At 36.2% G+C, this 22,143-nt stretch overlaps 6 protein-coding genes across 10 annotated transcripts; 3 read left to right on the forward strand and 3 right to left on the reverse strand.

Annotated features, from left to right (window-relative positions):
* The first annotated feature begins 712 nt into the window (after nt 1–712).
* On the forward strand, nt 713–5,946 carry LOC18051409 (3-oxoacyl-[acyl-carrier-protein] synthase, mitochondrial). Its single transcript, XM_006447618.2, has 14 exons — nt 713–1,045; nt 1,165–1,394; nt 1,968–2,075; nt 2,159–2,230; nt 2,402–2,488; nt 2,954–3,105; nt 3,525–3,605; nt 3,702–3,735; nt 3,846–3,912; nt 4,012–4,088; nt 4,627–4,687; nt 4,790–4,872; nt 5,016–5,087; nt 5,450–5,946. The coding sequence occupies exons 1-14, from the start codon at nt 913–915 to the stop codon at nt 5,612–5,614; spliced, it is 1,422 nt and encodes a 473-aa protein (XP_006447681.1). The 5' UTR covers nt 713–912; the 3' UTR covers nt 5,615–5,946.
* A 177-nt stretch (nt 5,947–6,123) lies between these two features.
* LOC18051410 (tRNase Z TRZ2, chloroplastic) lies at nt 6,124–9,040 on the reverse strand. Of its 2 annotated transcripts, XM_006447620.2 has the most exons (8): nt 8,441–9,038; nt 7,889–8,051; nt 7,735–7,805; nt 7,491–7,586; nt 7,298–7,411; nt 7,015–7,083; nt 6,842–6,916; nt 6,124–6,388 (listed from the first exon to the last, which is right to left on the reverse strand). In XM_006447620.2, the coding sequence occupies exons 1-8, from the start codon at nt 8,825–8,827 to the stop codon at nt 6,296–6,298; spliced, it is 1,068 nt and encodes a 355-aa protein (XP_006447683.1). In that variant the 5' UTR covers nt 8,828–9,038; the 3' UTR covers nt 6,124–6,295. The 2 variants fall into 2 exon arrangements, with proteins under 2 accessions (XP_006447683.1, XP_024045817.1); XM_024190049.1 differs by lacking the exons at nt 6,842–6,916; nt 7,015–7,083 and having other exon boundaries at nt 8,441–9,040.
* A 136-nt stretch (nt 9,041–9,176) lies between these two features.
* Nucleotides 9,177–13,186, reverse strand: LOC18051411 (putative BPI/LBP family protein At1g04970). 3 transcript variants are annotated; one of them, XM_024191904.1, is made up of 7 exons: nt 12,590–13,186; nt 11,777–11,916; nt 10,961–11,312; nt 10,478–10,508; nt 10,190–10,407; nt 9,694–9,819; nt 9,177–9,597 (listed from the first exon to the last, which is right to left on the reverse strand). In XM_024191904.1, the coding sequence occupies exons 1-7, from the start codon at nt 13,013–13,015 to the stop codon at nt 9,382–9,384; spliced, it is 1,509 nt and encodes a 502-aa protein (XP_024047672.1). In that variant the 5' UTR covers nt 13,016–13,186; the 3' UTR covers nt 9,177–9,381. The 3 variants fall into 3 exon arrangements, with proteins under 3 accessions (XP_024047672.1, XP_006447684.1, XP_024047673.1); XM_006447621.2 differs by lacking the exon at nt 10,478–10,508 and having other exon boundaries at nt 10,190–10,438; nt 12,590–13,185; XM_024191905.1 differs by lacking the exon at nt 10,478–10,508 and having other exon boundaries at nt 10,190–10,438; nt 11,777–11,954; nt 12,590–12,673.
* Nucleotides 13,187–13,316: 130 nt separating this feature from the next.
* On the forward strand, nt 13,317–17,050 carry LOC18051412. Its single transcript, XM_024192059.1, has 11 exons — nt 13,317–13,485; nt 13,750–13,883; nt 14,541–14,622; nt 14,730–14,800; nt 14,933–15,034; nt 15,117–15,204; nt 15,829–15,905; nt 16,014–16,046; nt 16,166–16,243; nt 16,492–16,554; nt 16,641–17,050. The coding sequence occupies exons 1-11, from the start codon at nt 13,431–13,433 to the stop codon at nt 16,809–16,811; spliced, it is 954 nt and encodes a 317-aa protein (XP_024047827.1). The 5' UTR covers nt 13,317–13,430; the 3' UTR covers nt 16,812–17,050.
* A 1,043-nt stretch (nt 17,051–18,093) lies between these two features.
* Nucleotides 18,094–19,518, forward strand: LOC18051413 (eukaryotic translation initiation factor 1A). 2 transcript variants are annotated; one of them, XM_006447624.2, is made up of 2 exons: nt 18,094–18,236; nt 18,778–19,518. In XM_006447624.2, the coding sequence occupies exon 2, from the start codon at nt 18,792–18,794 to the stop codon at nt 19,227–19,229; it is 438 nt and encodes a 145-aa protein (XP_006447687.1). In that variant the 5' UTR covers nt 18,094–18,236; nt 18,778–18,791; the 3' UTR covers nt 19,230–19,518. The 2 variants fall into 2 exon arrangements, with proteins under 2 accessions (XP_006447687.1, XP_006447686.1); XM_006447623.2 differs by having other exon boundaries at nt 18,095–18,236; nt 18,781–19,518.
* Nucleotides 19,519–19,972: 454 nt separating this feature from the next.
* Nucleotides 19,973–22,084, reverse strand: LOC18051414 (protein IQ-DOMAIN 1). Its single transcript, XM_006447627.2, has 6 exons — nt 21,636–22,084; nt 21,297–21,563; nt 20,990–21,196; nt 20,767–20,880; nt 20,300–20,677; nt 19,973–20,179 (listed from the first exon to the last, which is right to left on the reverse strand). Exons 1-6 carry the CDS (start codon nt 21,705–21,707, stop codon nt 20,078–20,080), a joined length of 1,140 nt encoding a protein of 379 aa, XP_006447690.1. The 5' UTR covers nt 21,708–22,084; the 3' UTR covers nt 19,973–20,077.
* Nucleotides 22,085–22,143: the final 59 nt, after the last annotated feature.

Here is a 22,143-nt window from a genome sequence, read left to right on the forward strand (position 1 = left end):
CTTAGATTTGTACTGGGGTTGTCGACCAATCGTTGCCCGCCACGTTGACACAGGTGACCTCTTAATTTCCCAAACAGCATCTTTACCATATTAAGTATTTTGATCCTTTTTTAAAAAAAGCCAAAAAAAAATATGCAATTGATTTTCTTTTTAATTGCACCATTCTAATTATTATATCATCTTGTATATATGATTAATGTTGTATGAATGTTCACGTCTGTTTATAAAAGTTTACTGAGTTAAACAGGTCAATAATATATACGAAGTCACGAAGAAATCGATATTAGACAATTAATTAATAAATTATTAAAAATGGTTTAATTTTCGATTGAATGTGTCTAAACTCTTAAGGACAATTGTTCGGAATTGTCACAAGAGAGGTTGTCTTATCGGCGACGTGTTTTTGAATTTTCAAATAGATTTTGATGTGGCTATTGTTAGTTTTATTTGTAAATATATTGGTAATTGTGCGAAAATTTAATGTTGTGAAATTATTTTATGTTTAACTAATGAAGTTTTATTTAAAAACTCTATGATCATGGTAGGTTAATCTGTTAATCCACCGAATATTTGATATCATGATGTTTTAAATAAGTTAGGACAAATAAATTTACCATACAATAATTTCTTTTGGTTTAATAAACAAAAATAAAATTCTACACCGTTAATAAAAGAAAAAAAAATCATTCTCAAAAATATATCCGAAGACTACTTTACCCCTGAATGTACCAGCAATAGTGGCAGGCAGCAGCCAACTGCAATTTCCCAAGATAGAAAAAAAATCACTCTCAGTCCCCGACTCAAGCGTGAAGTACCGCCACTTTTGTACTAAAACACTCGAACGCATAATCCAAAACTCAAGAAACCAAGTGGAAACATCGTACGAAGTTCCAAACATTCAGACAGTTAACGATGTCAAACTCATCTTGGCGCCGGCTCTTTTTCACTCGTCGCTTTGATCTCTCTCGTTACTTTTCCTCTTCTTCACGCGCTGAAGTTTTCGACCCGCCTCCACTTTCGCCTCTTCGCCGAGTCGTCGTCACCGGTAACACTAACGAATATTGAAACTAATAGGGTCTGTCTTGTGTATTAGCCTGAGTTTAGGGGGGTTTTAATGAAATTAACCTACTGCTCTGTGTGTGTGTTGAATTTTCATTTTCTCAGGCATAGGAATGGTGACGCCGCTGGGCTGCGGAGCGGAGACCACTTGGAGGCGTTTGATAGTGGGTGAATGTGGGATACGGGAAATTACACCCGAGGACCTTAAGATGGGTAACTTTGATAGAGAAACTCAGTTGCATGCATTTGGTCAGTTGACTTCTAAAGTTGCTGCTGTTGTGCCTTGTGGGATCAGTTCTGGTGAATTCAATGAGGACTCGTGGCTTAATTCTAAAGTAACCTCCTTTCTGCAATGCTTGTCTTATTTCAGTTGGATAGCATACAGTGATTGCTTCTTTTATATGTGTTTCTGATTAAACCGGTGAATGATATTTGATGGAATTGGAATATTTGGTATTTGTTTGTGTCAAGGTCTTAAGTAAGGGGTTAGTTAAGTGGTTATTGTGTGGGGCTCCAGTATCAGGCTGGAGTTTGTTGAGTGGATTCAAGGAATTTACAAGCTGTTTTGAAAAAATAAATGTTAACAGAGTTTAGATGAATTTTGATTTGAATGTTTTGAATTAGATTGAGAGAAACCTAGTTGAGATTGTTTTGGGGTACCTTATTAGGAGCTAAATAGTTCGTGTAATGGTTTGATGGCAAAATGTTGATAGAAGAGAGCTATTAATTGATTACAATCAGTGGGTGGAGCAGCATGGCTGGGATTTTTGGCTATCGTGAGTGCTAGAAGCATTAGTCTCTGCTACAAGCTTTTGTTTTACTGGTTCGTCATATATGATGGAGTTTCAGCTGCTTTTCTGTACTCCTTTTGAGTACTTTTACATCATATAGTTACTTTTTACCTTTAGGATCACAGGTCGATAGCAAGATTTATAGCCTATGCGCTATGTGCAGCTGACGAGGCTCTTCATGATGCAAAATGGCTACCCAGTGATCAGGGACAGAAGGAAAGAACGGTAATTATTTCTTATATTCAGATAATATGTGGATTTATATTCCATTTTAAGTGGTGGATATTGTCTCAACCTTAAGAACATAGGGAGTATCTATTGGCGGGGGCATAGGAAGCATCAGTGATACAGTGGATGCAGCGCAAATGATCTGTGAAAAGGTTGGTTTAATACTTCCTATTTCTACTTATAGAACCATGTTTCATTGCTATCGGACATTGCAACTTCTTGACTGATCAATCAGTTTTTCCTCTTGTATCAAGTATGGGATGTATAAAGCCATATGATTCTGGAATAATGAATTTAAATTACTGGTAACTCTGCTTTTTCAGCGACTTCGTCGGCTTAGTCCATTTTTCATTCCAAGGATATTAATCAATATGGCATCTGGTCATGTGAGCATGAAATATGGATTCCAGGTGCGTTCATAACTTCTGTAATTGAAAACTAATATAATGAGCTTTTGAGGATATAAGCGCAGTCATGGAATTGTACCTTTGTGTTACTAACTTATGCATTGATCAGGACTCGATAAATTGTGCTTTATCTCTCTATTGGTTGCGTTAAGGTCTCACTGTTCATTGATCAATTGTTTTGGAGAAATCAGCTTTTCGAGCTAGGGCTAAAATTTGGTAGCTAGGAAAATATGAACTTGTAAATTATATAGTTGGTGATTGCACATCATGTTGGTCCATGTTTCTGGTTAGGCTATTTAAAAGTGAGACCTTATAGTTACAAGATTTAAAAAAATAAGAAAAAGAAGGAACTGTATTAGCCAGAATTCTGTTCAAATAGTGATTTAGCAGTTAATGCCCTCAAGAAGCCAATTGAACTTCTCTTTGTTTCATTTTTTTTGCAAAGCTTTATCTCACTTTTGAATATAGGGACCAAACCATGCTGCTGTAACTGCCTGTGCTACCGGCGCACATTCTATCGGTGATGCTGCAAGGATGATTCAGTTTGGAGATTCAGATGTCATGGTGGCTGGGGGCACTGAGTCCAGTATTGATGCTTTATCTATGGCAGGATTTTGCAAGTAAGCATCAGACTGAATTATGTGCCTTTATCTCCATGGAAGCTATTGACTCAACTTTCCTTGCTGCAGTGTCTCCTTTTTCTTAACAACAGAAATGGTTCATGAAGGTGGAGAACAGAAACACATAGGGGCAGTATTTGAAGTGTTACTAGATGAATTGAAAAAACTAACTTGGCTTTAACTCTCTATGATGGTTAAAAGAATTCTCTAAATAGAACTAAGGAATCTAGTGCTGCTTCTTGGATTTTTCCCTTTTGGGTACACACAGCTTGCAAATGATTTGTGGCTGGATACTCGTTAATTAGGCTTCACAAGTTTCATTTTTAGTGAGGTCTGCTCGATGGAATTTATAGTTCTTTTCTATGTATGTCATCTTAACTAAGTTATTCAGTAGCGTATAATTATTTACGGAATTTCAGGTCAAGAGCTTTGACTACAAAGTACAATGGCACCCCACAAGAAGCTTCACGACCTTTTGATTGTGGCCGGGATGGGTTTGTGTAAGTAATTGCAGATAGTATGTTAATATTTCATATAATAGTTTGTTGCTGATTTGCTTTATGCTTTCTTCTGTCGAACTTATACTTCGAGCTCAGAATAGGTGAAGGTTCTGGTGTCTTGGTATTAGAGGTGAGTAGAGACATGCCTTGGAGAACATTTCACTCTTTTTTATCCCTCATTCTCCATAGGCTAATCTTCATTGTTTTTGGTTTTGTTTTCTTTTATTTCCTCCTTGCAAGGAACTTGAGCATGCTAAAAAACGAGGAGCAAAAATATATGCTGAGGTTCGTGGCTATGGGATGTCAGGTCATATTTCAGAACTATTTTTTAAATAGCCAAAATTTGCATCTATGGTCCTGCTTTTGTGGTGAAGCATTGATTTCTGAAGGCAATGATGTTGTGTAGGCGATGCACATCACATAACCCAACCACATATTGATGGAAAAGGTGCCATTTTGGCCATGACACGTGCCTTAAAACAGGTAGTACACAATGTTGATGGCTTTTAACAGTTGTCCATCCAATAGTAGTTGTTAGCAGCTGAACTAAATTACATGTGAAGACTTCAGCATTGGATGTAGTTGTATTAGCACTTTGATCAATTATAGCCAAGGTTTGGCGGTCAGCATTTATCTTGGGTAGTTTAGACAACAATTCAATGATTTTTGACTTCGTAGTGATGCCTCACCCGGACTCTACAAGAGCTAATAATTAAGAGCATCAAGATTATGCGTGTTCTTACTTCTATATGATTACTGTAGGCTTACTGAAATTAAGTTGGAGTACCTATGATCATAAGAACCCTGTTGCTTCATTTACTGGGCGTTAAGCAACAGTTTGTTGCTGTCCAGTCTTGGCACATGTAGCTCATTGATGGTAGAAGTTGGTTTCCTTTCTATTTTATGATCCTATAGGTGTGTCCTAAACAAATTTCTTCTATTGTTATTAACTTTTTAAGTCAATGTGTTTATTAGTTAACTTGTGCGTTATCTTTATATGATTTCATTTCACTTGTTGCAGTCTGGACTTCAATCTCATCAAGTGGATTACGTGAATGCCCATGCTACATCTACACCTCTGGGTATGTATTTGGTCCTACAAATTGCTGTTGACCCAGTAACTTCGGAATGTTGTATTTTCTGTAGTTTCTGTTTATGTGCTATTTGCTGGAACCTTAATTCAGGTGATACTGTGGAAGCCACTGCTATCAGAACTGTATTCTCTGACCATGCAACATCAGGTTCTTTGGCCTTTTCCTCCACAAAGGTATATATTTAATTCTAGATCTTATTGGTTTTTTGAGACAGGAGGATATTGGAAATGGTTTTCTTGGCCCAGTTCATACATGTTGCACTCAACCACCCCTTTGTATTGTGATTATTATTTTCACAATTACGTTTTCATTTTAGGGTGCCATTGGTCATCTCCTTGGAGCAGCTGGAGCCGTTGAAGCAATATTTGCAGTTTTAACAATTCACCATGTAAGTAATGTTATCCTGATATGCTTTTTCAGATAATTGAATGTAAGCATACATACGGTAATGATTGAGTAATTGAGCATGAACTCAAAACCAAGATATGTGTGTGTACTTGTTAATGAATTTGAACCAATAAATTGACTGTTTTATAAGTTCCACATCCCCCCTTATTACAAATGACACTTACCTTAGTGGCTCTCTGACTGAGATTTTGAGTTGTTGCTTCTTTTTGTTGTTTTAAACATGTACACAACTTGAAAGATCTACTTTTATTGGTGGTTCATATTACCAACATGTTCTAGACATTTCAACATTTGAAAAATTTTCTCTGATTACTAAATAGATGCTGTGGTTTCTTTTCCCAGGGAGTTGCACCGTTAACACTCAATCTTGCTAAACCAGATCCTATATTCAATGACAATTTCATGCCTTTAACTGCTTCGAAGGATATGCCAATATCAGCAGCTTTGTCAAACTCTTTTGGCTTTGGAGGAACAAATGCTTCCCTTCTCTTCACCAAATGTCAATGACATTCACGGAGTAAAGAATGAATTGTAGCTATGGCACTAATGAGCTGTTCTGAGCATCATAATGGAAGAATTTTGTATTTTTTTTCTTTTTCCAAAATTTATCATTTTTACAAATTTCGATGTAAATTTTTTTGTAGAAATTTTGAAATTATTATTGGTTGAACTTGGTTGCAGGAGATGGCCTGCTGTGGCTGCCAAGCAAAATGTTGTAATCGTTAGTTCATTGTTTTTATAGAGATCAGGAAACTTTGTACTATCAGTTTTCCCATATAGATATAATACTCAAGCTGTACAGGGGGAGGGGCTTTTGCAGTGAAGAGAAGTATTCATTATGTATATCAATGTCGACGACTGATAAATGCCTGATTTTACTTATTTCAACTGATTGTCACATTTGTTTTAATTATCTATAACAATCATCATTTTAGAATTTCGACATAATTTGCCATGTTTGTATGATCGTTTGACAATGGTAGGGAAGCCATTCACATTCAATTTTACACCGCTCGTTTGATTTGAATGCCTCTATCATATTAACAACATGATGCATTACAGAAGATTTCCTATTAAGATCACAAGCTCTCTACAAAACTGATAAAATTACAAAAAGAAAAAGTAAAAATAATAACTGATTACAGATCCCCACCCCTGTTAAACAAAAGTGAATCCTATATAAATGACTTAAGAGGTGTACACCGACTTGAAGCCTTCAGTTAGAGGAACCACTTTTGCTGACACCTTTGACTGCAACTTCAAGACGGCTTGGCGAATATCCTGCAATTGTTACGAGAGAATCAGTTAACAACATCCATAAAATGAAGAAATGAGGTTCATCCCTGCTACAGATGGTTCTTACTAAAAAAATACTGCTGCTCAAACAGTGAGCAATGAACACTTTCGAGGGTTGCACTGCACAAGATGCTTAAATCAATGGAATATTTCAGCGGATAATGAATTAAAACCATCTTATTAATCTGTATCCTAAGGTTTGGAAAGAATTTAACAATAAACAGCAGGGCTCAGCAGATGGTAAACGATCAAATTAGAGTGACTGGAAGGGAGTGTCAAACTGGCGTGGCCTACATGTTTAAAGTGCCTTTCCTGTGAGAGGCACCATTCATATTGAGGAACCATTTATGACCTCAGATAGAAGCTTGGATATTCACATTCTCATATAAGATGATATAAGAACATCATAAAAGATTTTAAATTTAATCAAGTAGTCACCTCAATATGATAGCGGGAGGAAAAATGGGTCAACAACACTGCTTTATTCCGAATCCACTTAGCATTTTCAATGATCTGCAGTTTTAATACATTCACATTCCATATGAATTAGCTAGCATCAACTGAAGTCATTGATCTTATTTAGTGTGTGACAAAATCAACAGTTCACATACCTCAGACAAATGAGTATGACCATGTTGTTGAGCATGTTCAATGCTCATCTCATCATCTAAGAAAGTTGCCTGGTATGAGAGCTTCACTGTCAGAGGTCAAGATTCAACAGATTGTAACCATAATGATATGATGACAAGAATGTTGGCTTCTTGGGTTTTTTTTTTTAAAAAAAAATTTTTCAAAAGAAGATTATTGCTAGAAGTCTGCATGCATAATCGGACCATTTCCAACACAGAATTATAATGAGCAACTCGTCAACATAGGAGCTCCCACACATGTTACCTCGGTAATAAGAATCTTTGCCCTCAATGCATCAGCATTACGTGGATTAAGCATAAACTCTGAAGTTGTATCTCCTGTAAATGCCACCTCTGGAGACAAAATGATGTCTGTAATCTATAATGAAAAGTTCAAAGAGAAATGAATTCTAAGTAACAGAGATTTAAAGAAAATTCATTTTGTTTAAGTTACAAACCTCAACGCCAGACTTTTTCAATTTCTCAATTTGCTTCCCTTTCAAATGAATATACTGCTTCTTCAGTTTTTTCCTGAGTAAGTAAATCACATAACCCTGGGATGCACATAACTTAGTGTTTTAGACAGTAAGCAAATCCCAATTTCAAAAGAGTTTATACTACAAGTATGACAGATTAACATATTAAACAAAATGAAAGGTCAAAAAGAGGCCCAATAAACTAACAATAATTTGATGAACCCACCTGACTTGGTATGACATGGTGAGTTTTAAATGGACGGACAACAATGTCATTCCGCATCTCGTAAGTTTCCCCTGAAGCCAATATCATAAAGTCATCTTCGATAAAAAGGAAGTCATCAGCCAAATGCAAAACTTAGACAGCCAAAGCAACATACCCACATCTAATGCAACCAAATCGAGGTTTAGTTCCACATTGCCCAAGGACCGGTGAATTTCAAACAGCTTCTCCACATCTTCTTTAATGGAAGGAGGAACAAATATCGTAGGTGGCTTTAAGTTGTACAGCCCACGACTTGCTACATACATTGGCAGCCCACCCTAAGCCAGTAAACGCAGCATAAGCTCATATAATATAGGCAACAACAGACAAATCGCAAGCAAGGAGCTCCAAGCACAATCAAAACAACTAACTAGGTTCATCACATGCTTATACGATCAATATAAGGGCATGCTTTAAGCTTATAACTGTTTTTTGCTTAATTTTGAAACCATGGGAATTAGAGTGTCACTTTTACTTTGAAGTTAATTTTTATTAACAATCTACCAGCTTATACTGTATTAGTGATTCTAATTCCGCGCCAGCTCACAACATCCCCATCCTAATCGTATCCTTAAATATGCACTTAACTTACATGAACTCACTCATAATGACGTTAAAATTACAAACTTCCACAGTCATTAACTGAAAAAAAAAAATAGCTACTTACAATATGGTCAAGATGGCCATGAGTGATAAAAACAAAATTCTGCTGGATTGCTCTAGTGGGGCACCTCCCAATATCGAAGGCACACTTCAATTCAGGTATAATAACACATGTTTCGTGGCCGCCTATCGAAACGCCTTCGATAGTGTAACCTTCCAAATCGATGCCTTTGCGGACGACGGCGGCACGAGCCTTGCGGTATTCTTCTTCTTCGTCGATAGCGCGGCTGATGGAGGATAAGAACCCGGCGGATTTGAGGGCGTTTAGGGGACCGACGTGGGATTGGAGCGAGAGGTGGTGGGGAGATTGTGGGGTTTTTGGGATTGAGGAGGGATGAAATGGGAAAATTGTTGGGAGTTTGGAGGGCGAAGTGGGCAGTGAAAGTTGCATTATGAGAGAGGTTTTTCAGAGGTTTTGCCTGAAAGAGTGATCCGGTTTCAAATTTTCAGCCTTTCGGAGACGGGCGCAGATACCCAATTTGTGGGAAGACGAATTTGAAACGGTGCGTTTTCTTAAAAATTTAAGCTAATTGCTTAAACGCCGCGTTTCACTTGGCTCCTCGTCTCAATTGCAGAAAATTCTTACACTGACGTTGGATCACTCTGTGTAGATAATTTTATAATGTTTTTCTACCAGTGCATACAAACTTCAGATTTTGAAATTTCATTATGAAATAATTAATGACAACATGGAATTTGATTTTTCTTTAAAAAAAAATTGAATTTCTTAGCAGTGAAAATGTTAAAAAACCATGTATCAAAATAAATAAATAAATAAATATTTGAAGTTTTTTTTATCAAACTTGTACACTGAAAAGCTGGTGAAGAAGAACTGTAGCTGAAGCCTAAATATCAACAACTCTGTACAAAGGCGTTAGAATCTGGAAAACTGAAACTTTGTTTGCTTTCCCTGCAAGCATTTCCAGGACTCCTTGAAACCTTAATTTATGTGTATCTATTGGAAAATGGAATGAAAATCTGATTAAGATTGTGTGAATCTGCATATGCCACATCGCTGCAAACTGTAATCTTCGAACTTGAGCATATAATCTCAGCACTCTTAACGGTGAAACCGTGAATGATGGGCAAAGGGAAGCCTTGTCCGAGATGGGAATTTACATATGGCACAAAAACGGTTTGGATAACTGCCCACACCACCGGCTGCAGGAATCGAATAAGATGTGAACTTTTCATCAGTTAACTAGTAACTTGCCAATTTTTATCAATGTACTTATTTTGGTAAGTAAAGAAGCATGCCTGAATGAGATACAACCGCAGTTTACCAATTTTGCTCCAAGTCAATGACATCGTAAAGCCGTTCAATTTCACACTACCACCAAGGTTATTACGTAAGATTTTAACTGAACATGAGCCATGAATAACCTGTACCAAAGTAGCACAAGATTGTGATATTCAATATAAAAGCCTGAGGATTAATCAATTTTGATCACGTACACCACAAAGTTACATAAATTTGAACACTGCAGAATGTAAATGCCACAGAAAATGGAAAAGGAAGACAATGCTCAAGCATGCGAATTGCACCTTCTCAGCTGACACCTTGAGTCCATTAAGCTATCAGCCCATCATTAATATCCCATTGATATTGGTGATACAAGTTTCAAGAACTATGGACTAATGAAGACCAATTATGCAATAGGGGTGAAGTAAATGCAAAAATAGGCAAAACTGCATAAAGAAACAAAGGAAGTAGAGTATATATACAAGTTTTGCTACATATCTATAAGCTTACCAATGAAATGCAAGCAACTGGTATCACTTCGCCTGATTCCAAAACATCAATGATCAAGTCTGCATGAACTGTGGCATCAATGTTATCCTCTGCAACCCTTATGACTGGAGGGGAAGATAAAGAGATATTCAAATTCATATCATCATTTGGGTATTTTCTGTACAGTTGAGGAATGATAAACCTCCATCCCGCTGTGTTTAAAAGGGACTGATCTGGTACTTTATCCACAGTCCATTGCATAAATTCTGCCTAACAAGGGAAAAACAACTTCCATTTAAACTTACAGACCTTTATCCACAGTCCATTGCATAAATTCTGCCTAACAAGGGAAAAACAACTTCCATTTAAACTTACAGACCAGACAAATATAAGAATATGATAAAAAAAGCATATACTTTCAAGAATTTTTTTTTTTTTTTTGGTTTGGCAGTAGTAAGCAACCATGATTCTAGATACTCAACACCAATGTTTCACCAAAATCTAACTCAAAATTACTCATGGATATGACAACGTTCATGATATGAAGATAGATCTAACTCATTGCAGAGTAAATCCTAGTTCAATCTGATGGAATAATTTGAAATGGTGGTCAATGCCCCCATTGGGTCCAATAACTTAGCTCAAGGCATCATTCTACACTACCTAACATGAATACAAGGCAAAATTCCTGTGAAAAATCAGGTAGCCACTGCCAAAAACCTCATCACTTAAGAAACTTATAGAGCACAGTTCAGTCGGTATAGTTAATAAAAGTTAAATTTCCAAACTTACATCATAATATAAGGCTGATGCAGAGTTCAAGACGGTTTCATCTAGTGAAATTCCAAGCATTTTAGATTGATCTGAGCAAAAGACAGGAGGTTGCAAATTACTGTTGTAGTAGTTAGGGATTGAAGCCTTCTTCCTTGCTGTAAATAACCCATTGATGTCAAACTCAATTGAAGAACTAGTCAATAAAGGATTATCCACAAAGGTAATATTCAAAGAAGCATGATCATCCACTGGAATTTCTTTTGGAAGAGATTGTAGCAATGAATCAAGCTTTGAAATCCCTTCTTTAAGTTTCTTGGTTATAGCATTTTCCACTGCAGACACTATTTGCTCTTCAAACGCATTGATCATTCTGAAAAACAAAGAAAAAATGGTTAAAATCAAAGGAAAGAAATTATTGCTCCTATTATTCAATGAAAAGAAGAACAATTGGTGCATATAAGGCACTGCAGCGGCATCTGCAAGGATAAACAAAATTCAATGGGGAAAGCAAAATCATTTGCCGTCAGAGCTGTTAGAAATAAAGTAAATGATAAAAGAACAAACTATGGAGTTCTTCTGGCATGGGGCACAGCACAAAACATTCAACCCACAGAGCCATACAGTTTTAATAACCAGACAGGAAGAAAAGGGTCTCCAGATATAGCAAGATACAACTTCCAGTTTCAGCAAACAAAGTTGTAAAATTGCAGGATCCCCAAGATATGATATTTAAGAGATGATAGATGCATAACATTCCATAAGACAGCCAACTGAAAATACAGAGTGCAGATAACAACTAAAACAAACAGCCTAAAACAATAAAAAATGACTTACCCTTGATAGAGCCAAGAAGCTCCTCCATCCAATTTTATAGAGATGTCTTTGACGTAGCAACCACAGTCAACAAGGGAAAGCTTCAGAGTTCCTTTTTGAGTCTCTAAGCCTAAAGTGAGCCCCACTTGCATGCCTTCAACCTTAACCAGAAGCAGCACTACATCAAATTTCCCTTTTTCTTTTGAAGACAAAAAGAATACAGAGGATAATCAAACAACAATGATAAAGCATCGCCTCTAAGACTAGCAACAACCTTAATAATCTAAAATTACACCACTATAAAAGCATATCTAAGGAAAACCTCTACAGCCACAAGCCAGTAAAATTGTAAAAACAGAAATTAATTCCAAAATTGTCTCAGTGCCCTGTATCACAATGGCAGCAAAAATCACCAACAGTACCAATTACAAATGAAACACAAAAATTATGTAGCCAAAAAAAAAAAAAAAAAAAATCCTTTAATGATTGAAAATCAATCACATAGTATGCAAAGACAGACATTTTCAATACCCATTTTCTATGAAGTCCTTTCTCTAATTTCAATAAAACATGTAAAAGCCAAATCACTAGCTACACTTAAAGCACAAAACCTACAAACCGGACTCATAACTCGATATAACTCGATAAAACAGCATTCCGAGATGCAAATCTATACACCCCATTAGTAATTGCAGACTATTTTAGTAACATTTGTCTACCAACATCACCAGTTACACATAAAGTATAGCAAGAAACTTACTTTCAAAAAATAAATAAATAAATCTTATTTGCATAAAATGTTATAAGAACTCAACATTAAACAAAATAAACTACCTGAACAGAAGCGATTCCATGATCAGAAATCTCAATGGGCAAAAGCCAAGTGGTGTATTCATAAAACCAATTCGCACTCAAATTACACGTGGTCCCGTAGGCAACAAATACAACACCAGTGTCCCCCGGCTTAACGTAAGAGGACAAAACATCGATGTTATATATCGTGATGTTTGATAAGACCATGCGAACATTGCCCAAAATTGGGATTTTAACAGCCCTTTCAATCTTGGGTAGCGCTAACGGGATTATTGAAGAGATTGCTTTCGTTATGAGCAAGTCCTTTACAAAGTCGAGGCCCGTTTGAGATATAATTATTGATGTGAAGGATTCTTGGTTTGAGGCGCCAACTTGGGCTTGTGAAGAGAAGAAAGATGACGTTATCAAGAGAAGAAGAAGCGGGAGAATTTTTGATAAAATTTTCATTTTTTTTGGAATTGAAATTATCAGTTATTCCCCCCCGCTCTCGGTGTTAGGTTCACCGTTCACGGCAATGGCATTGGCGGGGCTTGAAGACGCGTGGAAGTGGTAGGCGGGTGGTAACTGTCAAAAGAATAACAACGTTAACTCCATTTTAATCTTTCTTTTCCCGCGAAATGTCCAAAATGACCATTATATTTTCCATTTCATTTTTTAAAATCGAGAAATATATCAAACAAAATATGGCATCTTGCAAATTGCAATCTTGGCTTTAGCAATAATTGAAAAGGGGTATTCTAGAACTTTCATCTAATTTTTTTGGACTCGTTTCACAGTTTCCTTTCCTTGCTTCAAGTGAACCCAACATTATTCTTGGGCCTGAAACGAGGAAACGACGACCGACGCCTCAACCTGCAAAACAATGGCGTTGCAGGCTGGAGTCTCAACTTCCAAAGTCATTGTGCTTCTCGGCGCAGGTCGCTCTCTGCAATCATTTTCAGTCCTCTTATAATCACAGACCGATTAAAATCATTAAATTTGATATGATTTTAAAGTGTTAGTTTTACTAAATATGTGTAACGTTTTAAGTATGCTATCAGAATTTCTCAGAAGTCATTGGTAAAAATTCATTTTTTTCTTTTTTCTGTTTATTGGACGTAGTTATTGTCGTAAGTTTAATTTCATCTAGTAATTTATTGTTTATTTATTTTCTTTGCCTTTAATCTTGGTCAATGATTTAGGTTTGACCGGTTCAATTGTTTTGAGGAGCGGAAGATTGTCTGAGATAATTGCACAGCTTCAAGAGTTGCTTAAGGGTGTGGATGAAGTTCAGATTTCGCCATTTAAGTACGATAGCGCACTTCTTGCTGCTCAGGTACTGCCAATTGTTTGCTTCATTGAGGGTGTTTGAAAGAAAAAGTGTAAGAAAATTGCTTGTCTTTTCTCAATATTTTAAGGGATGTGAGTGCTACTTGGATGATTTAGTATTAAGGTATCTAAGGTGGCCTGGCAATTGACATCTTGAACTTCTATCTAGGTTATTACTTATTGAGAATACGCTAATTTTGTGTTTAAGACCAAAAATGTTGAAAATTTAAGTTCTGTAATTTGTCACTTCATCTAGGCCTATTACTGTGAGTTACCTCTGATTATTTGGCAGCTTTAACTTTTTGTATTGATGATCCTTCTTTTAAAGGGAGTGGCTGTGATACAAGTTATAACTATACCTGACATGTTAGAATTGTAGCTGGAATTGTTAGATTAGCGACCTAAAAGTTTTGGAGTTGTAACCTCTATCATCAAGACAACCCTTGTATAGTATCCTAACCATATTTAAACTGTAGCAACCTGTTAATGTTGGAATAGGTAATTTTCAAAACAATGGTAAATTGTTTTCTTTAGCTGGGTCCTTTCTGTTTTTACTTCTTCTATACAATGAAGGTCACTCTGATTGTTGGAAATTATCTTCGTTATTCATCCTCATGAGGGATGTACTTATTATTTATGTACTTCTTTCTGCCTTTACCTTCAGATTCAACAATTGTCACAAGAGATCAAAGAGTTAACATTATCCAATCCTGTAACCATCTTCAATGGGAATCCATCTTCTAGCGGTATGTGCATCAGTCTCTATTGAACCCAAAAGAAAAAAACGCATATGAGTATATAACCCAGTATTAATAAGCTGCTAAGATCTTATGCATTTCTTCTGCACATATAGGGGGTTATTCTTCTTATTTAGCTCCAGCTGCTGCCATTGGAGCAATGGGATATTGTTACATGTGGTGGAAGGTGAGTCTTTTTTACAACTTCTAACTCAAAGCCTGAGCATTTGCCAGCACAATGGCTTCTGGTGTTGTGTTATTTAAGCTTGTTGTTTTTGCTGATTACATCATATTTTTTTTGCTCTTATCTTATTCACAGGGATGGTCATTGTCAGATGTAATGTTTGTCACAAAGCATAACATGGCAAATGCTGTTGCATCTGTGTCAAAGCAGTTAGAGCATGTATCTGAAACACTGGCTGTAAGTAGATTTAGGTTGCCTTCTACTTGATTACTTGTTTACCATATGGCAATTCTCTAACTTATACAGACTACTTCTGCAGTCAACAAAGAGACAACTATCAAAGAGGCTGCAAAACTTGGACTGGAAGCTGCAGGAGCAGATAGAAACGTCTAAGCTCATTGCAAATGATGTACATCATCTTTTTGAGCTATCTGCATCTTTTGAAGTAACTAAGACGTAGGAGCTGCTGTCTATTCAAGTCAGCTAATCTTGTTAACAACATAGGATCAAACAGTGTCGCTTTCTCTTAGCTGTCGAAATAAATTTTGAAAATCCTTACCCACATGCTAAAAGAGATACCATAAGATTTAAAAGGTGAAATAAATCAATCCAGATGCGAACCTGTTCCTTGTCATTTACTGCTCCTCACTTTTGTAGATCCTGACAGTTGATGATGATTAGAAGACCAAATTTTGTACATCCTGACAGTTGATTATGCTTAGAAGATCAATTAGAGAATGGCGGCATTGTATCTTCAACAATGAAGAACATTAAGTGTTTGTAACATTAATTAAGAGAGTTTTGTGTCCATATGGATATTTAATTCCTTTTAAGATTACACCGTGTAATTCTTTTCTATTTTGGGTATGAAATTTGGTACTTTATTCATTAAAATAGAATACTATACACGATCTGGACTTTGGATCCTAATCAAGTGAAAAAAGAGGGGATAATGTAGAGGCTGCATCTTGCATCTAGCTACACAAAGGAACTTTGCTTATGCTGCTCGTTTTCATTGTTTACTTGCATACGGGTAGATGTGATGAATTCAAACCTTTCTCAAATTGGGTTTGACATTGAAATGATTCGTCAAATGGTAGCTGGCTTGGTGAGTTTCAATTCTCTGTCTAAATAACTCTAATTTATAACTAGCATGCAAATTTGGTAAGCTCACAACATTACTTGCTGATGCATTGTCTTTCAATGATTTCAACAGGAAGGAAAGCTTGAGCTTCTTGAGGGCAAACAGGTTATATTTGAATTGTGCAACTGAAAGGAGTACCTTCTGCTTTAATTCTGCTTTAAGTAATTACTCAAAAAACAATTTTTAATGTTTGATATTTACTCTTTTCCTTGAACATCATGCAGGATATGGCTAACTCAGGTCTCATGTATTTATGTCAAGTCGCTGGAGATGTTAAGAATGCTTTAACTCAACCTTTCCAGGTTAGATGGTCCCTTTGTCTCTTTCTGCCTTGTTCCTAAATTAGCGTAGTAAATGAGTACAAGGAGATTGCCCTAACAAATTCAGGTTACGTGCCCGCCCTTCTTCAAATGCATAACCCTTATTTTACTTAATCCTCCCTGCTCCGGAGGATGGGCAATTGGGCATATAGGTGGTCAATTGGTCATGTATTCATTATTCCTTATTCTCTATTGACCTACTGATTAAATCACTATTTTTTGTACTTAAGCAGGAGGTGAGTGCTCAGCTACCATATCATCCATCAGTGAGGTATGAGGATAACTCATTGAAGGTATGTTAGGTACTAGATATCATTTATTTTGCTTGTATCTTTTTAGATTCTTTCAGTGACATGGTCTAATAATAATAATCTTCCAGGGTCTCCAATTCCTGACGGAAGCTAATGAGTCTCCGGTGATTGAGAAATCAATAAGCACGAAGAAAATTGATCATGCCAACTACCTTAGTGAGCAAATCCCTGCCATCAAGACCAAGCTACACAGGTCATATCCAATTGGAATTTCTGTGATAGACCTTGTAAAGTCTTGACATGTGATTATTTTTGGTTCCTTGCATTTATAATCAATTTTTTACTCATCACAGCAAGAACATTCATGCTTTGCAGAATTCATTTATTTGATTCACAGCAATAAAAAATAGCTGTGACATGTGATTTATGTACCCTCGTCTGTCCAAAAGAATGTAGAACACAAGTCTTTGCAGTCTGTAATTACAATTTTTGAGTATTATACAAAAATGAAATAAGACAGTGTTCTCAATTGTGTCAATGACAATGCGCAGTCGTAATCTATGGGAAGCGTTCTAGAATAGCACTTTGTTCAATTGTTTCTTTTCAGTTATTAAGACGTAAAAAACGCAACTTACAAAACTAGTTAATTATGCAAAGTATATTCTTATAAAAAAAAAAAACCACTTGGCCTTTGGGCGAGTGGCTAGAACCTTACTCTCATAACTGTAAAGGTAGTGGTTCGAGTCCTTGCAACGCATGTATGGACTTATTTTTTAAAGGCAGTTAGCATCCTCAAATATTAAAAAGGGTAAAATTAGAGCAATACTATATAAAAATTAATGTAAATTAGTCTCAGTAATTGTCTGATTATAAATATCAATTATAATTTCATACAATATAAATTGTAATCTAAGTATTAATCTCATATAATTCAAAAAAAAAATATTCTTATAAAAACATAAAAGTAAAAATGAACTATGCATTGACATTATTAATTTTTGGGCTTTGTGACTATGTCAACATTTTCAGTAGGCCTTTTGGCACTTCTCAAAATCCCTCTTAAAATCTCTTTTTAATTGAATTTATTTGAATAACCTAATACATTTTTTATTTTGAATGAAAATTCAATTAAGTACTTAGATAAATTATTTTGACGAATTTTTTTATGCCTAAGCTATTTTATAATTTATATTTATATTTTAAATTTTAATAAAAAAATATTTTTTTAGAAAATTATAAGAGTTTAGAGTTATAAAGATAGAAATTATATAAACAAAAGAAAAAAAAATCAGATAAATTATTTATACAATTTATACAATTTTAAAAGGAAATTTTGGGTAAATTTTTATATGAAAATAGTTGATTTTATATATGGATTAGTATTTTGTCAATGATACTGAGGATCGGAAATGAAATTAGAAAGGTTGTTATAAGGATTTTAAAGGGTTGTTAAAAACACTAACTTTTTTTCTTAGCTAAACTAGTTGAGCGGCCCCAATAACCTTGGCACTGTGTAATTCTGGACACCCCTTTTGATGTGACTGTATTCATAAATAAAACGGGGTATATTTAGTAAATCTGGGTCAGTTAGGCCACAATAGCCGACAGCTTGACCTGATCTTTTCGGTACAAAAACGCTAGGGTTCGTAATTATAACTTCTCAGAAACAGATTGATTTCAATCTTGCTGCTTTTTAACTCTCCGACTCCACCTCTCCCCCAAAGGTATGCTCGTTCCTCCTCTTTTCAATTTAATTTCCTTTTTTCTTCCTGATTAGTATTCGAAATCGACTAAGTTCGTTTACGGGGTAAATTTGTTGTTTTTTTTTTAATCAGTTTGTTTTAGGATCATTATCTGTATCGCTTTGTTCTACGATCCGTTTAGGTTTAACTGTTCTTTTTAACTAGAGCTGAAAATCCTTGTTTTCCAATTTTATTAAATTGATCAGTTGCGATTGAGCTGCCTAATCAGTTATTAGAATTACGTTTTGTTAATTTTCTGATTAATCATGCTTTCCAATTTAATCATTAATCTTATTTAACTTGAAGATCGAAAAAGTATATCTTGTTTGTTTGCTATTTCTGATGAAACCCTAGTCATTGAGCAAAGTTTGCATCTGGGTTGTATGTGGTACTCTTCAGAATTAATCCAAAATTTAATTTAAACTATAGCGGTGCTGCTTTGTAAATTTTGAATGTATAGGCTGCGTTAGATTTCTTTTTTCTTTTTATTTAAATCTTAAATAACCAATATTTATATTGGTAGTAGAATTAGAAACCATGCCGAAGAATAAGGGAAAGGGAGGAAAGAACAGGAAGAGGGGAAAGAATGAAGCTGACGACGAGAAGCGTGAGCTTGTCTTCAAGGAAGACGGACAGGAATATGCCCAAGTCCTTCGTATGCTCGGCAATGGTCGGTGTGAAGCTATGTGCATCGATGGAACCAAGCGTCTTTGCCACATCCGTGGGAAGATGCACAAAAAGGTTTGGATTGCAGCTGGTGATATAATACTTGTTGGCCTACGTGATTATCAGGATGACAAGGCTGATGTCATCCTCAAGTATATGCCCGACGAGGCAAGGCTTCTGAAGGCTTATGGTGAACTTCCAGAGAGTACCCGTCTCAATGAGGGCATTGCTGGTGGTCTTGATGAAGAGGATGATGGCGCTGATAATGATTACATCGAGTTTGAAGACGAAGATATTGATAAGATCTAGGCTCCGAGAATCGACTCTGTCTGGGGTTTATGTTCAATATTTAGCAAAAATGGAGTATGCCAATGTATTGGTTACTTAAAAGCTGAAAATATGTGTTTGCAGCTTATATATTTGGAATTTTTAATGGTGAGCCTGTCATATTTTGTGTAACGCCTATTACTTGCTTATTAATTTTGTTTAGTTCTGCACTTTTTTTGAAGTGGTATTTCTAGAATGGAATCTTATACTGGTATGGTGCAGATCTTTAATGTCAATAATAATTTGTTGTGGCAATTAGGAAGACGGTAAAGTGCCGGAATCTTTTTATCGTAGTTTGTGTTAAAACTTGTGTATTGATTTGCCGATTGCTATGAATTTTCCTATCCACGCAGAATTGCATCATAAAAGGTATTGATGCTTGGCATTGTATATGCTTGGTATTTTGTTTGACGGTACGTGTTATGTTAATTTAATCAGGATGTCATTTTTTCATAGTGACTGTAATGCTGTTGTGTTTTGTGGCTATGCTCTGTGATTACAGCATTCTTAGTTTTATCAGAGTTTTAAGTTTCCACTTTTCATCCCATTCAAGGTTTCTTGAACATAGGTTCCTCTTCTTCACCTGACTGGATTTCTTTTCTTACTTTTGTAGTATGTGTTTCTGGAGCAAGATTCTTGCTTTGTTTGATGGCTGGGATGTGGCTAACAAGTTAATTATTAAGATAAACATAGCATAGAAAAGGCAATTTGATATGCCTAGAAGCCATGCAACGATGATTTACATTAAAAGTACTAGCATGAAGCCGACATTATCTTTATAGATGAAAAGGGGATATGGATCTGTTGCTGCTCCGGCGATCATGTGATTCTTAACCAGTTGTATCGCTGCACTTTATTTCTTTCTTGTTCCCTATTTGCTTTTGCATCTTCTTATCAATTTCACTCTCCTTTGAGCTATTTTTCCTGCTTACCTGTAGCAAATTGAAGGTTCTCAAGTCCCAAATTTGCATTAACCATATTCATTGCTAAATTTTAGTAAAATATTCTCTCTTTAGACAGGTATTCTAATAATTATTGTGAGGAAGTTCTACCTTGCTACCCTCTTTTGGGCACTGGTAGCTGGGCACAGTTTTCCGCCTTGACACTGTTCTTGTCTTTTTCAGCCTATTCTTGGTAGGCTTGAAGTCATCCGTCTCTGCTGCTGTAGTTACTGAAAAGCTGTCAAGTTGTACAGATACCTCATTGGATCCACAGCTTTCCTTTTCTTCCCCTGCTACATCGAAAAAACCTTTTCTCACCATGAGTCTTTGATCGTTGGCTCTAAATGGCTCAAGTTGATTGCTTGTATGACTTTCAACAGAGGATCTCTCAGGAACCCGGGTTGCCATCCACCGTTCTAGCCAGCTCCATCCCATGTTGAGTTCTGCGCCATCAGATTTTCTTTCTTTCTTCTTTGAACAGATTCTCAGCTTTAAATCAAGTGGATGGAACTAAAGTTAGGTTGGCATTTGGCTTTTTAATTCTTTGTTTACATTCAGACCAAGTACTCAAGCTATACCTGCTGTGAAAAGGCATATGCTAGAGCTCTCTCTCGCCTGGTCGAAGCTTCCAGTCTGTTCTGAATCCTCATTTTTGATACATTGCTACTGACTGTGCTATCATCCCAGTCTTCCTGTTAATATCATCTCAAAAAAACAAATCAAAGTCAGGTGAGATTCCTTAGTTCAGCCAACATATGTCACCCCATATAACTATTTTGTTAACATTCTTCTTTGCTTTACCTTTACCCTGAAAATCTGAGTTCTGGCTTTTTGATGCACATGGCGAGTCACAGCAGTGCTTTCTTCTCCAAATGAGGATCCTTCTACAGAATTTCCGGTTTGCACTTCAATTGATGTGCCCATAGACTCCCTACTTGGACTCCCCCTCCCTGAAACAGGCTCCTGCTTACTATCATTTGCTTTGTCTTCTTCATTCCGACGTGTAGCCTGAAAATCAAGTACCATAATGACTATAAAGAGTCACAGTTCCATAATTGTAGGAACTACTTATTCTATTGTGTATACAAATATGTAAATAGAGCTTAACCAGAAAGCGTCTAAATGCTGACTGAATAATGATCGCGGCATCTTCTTCATGGAATAATTTGGACATTGAATTACGCTTTTCCTTTGTCTCCACACTCTGAATATCTCCCTTGTCTGTTAAGTCTTCTACTATAGGCTGTGTGACGGTAGCCTCAGAGCTCTTAACCGAAGCAGAATCTTCCTCTGCAAGAACTGAATTGAATTCTTCACCACACGCGTATAATCTTACTGGCCTCCATTTTCTCTTTTCCACCACACTACTTGCCCGCTACATCAATTAGATAAAAGAAATTGGTCATAATAGATTCAAGATTACAAAAGTTATGTTATGGAGACTTACGCTGGTCCCTTGAGTGCTGACAGACCGGCTTCTAGAGAAGACACTCCTAACAAACTCTCCAGTAATACCCATCTCGGGGAGTAAACAATCAACGCCAATGCAGAAATCTCGTATGAGATGTTTTCAATTATTTAAGAAACCACCAGAGGCAGTGAGGTACTAAAAGATTCCCGGAATTATTGTTTATGTCGTAGAAAAGTTGAAACCCGCAAGTGGCATTCTTTACTCGGTTGTTTTCAGGAGACTATTAAGCCTCACTGAACTATTATTTATAACGGTCGGTGAACAACTAATTCTGTTAGTATTTTGATAACCTATATGTTAGCTATTATTATGTCTGAATGTTTGCAGGTTTTGTCAGAGCTTTAGAGCTGGACTTGTGAGCTTTAATTCCAAAATAATAGAAACTGAAAAAGTTACAAAAGAAAAAAAAAGAGATTAGATGGAAGCTTAAAAACTTCACTTTACGCACATGGGTTGCAGCACATTGGGCTCGCAAAGTTTGCTT

The sequence above is a fragment of the Citrus clementina genome, unplaced genomic scaffold (genome assembly GCF_000493195.1).
Source record: "Citrus clementina cultivar Clemenules unplaced genomic scaffold, Citrus_clementina_v1.0 scaffold_2, whole genome shotgun sequence".
Classification (NCBI taxonomy): domain Eukaryota; kingdom Viridiplantae; phylum Streptophyta; class Magnoliopsida; order Sapindales; family Rutaceae; genus Citrus; species Citrus x clementina.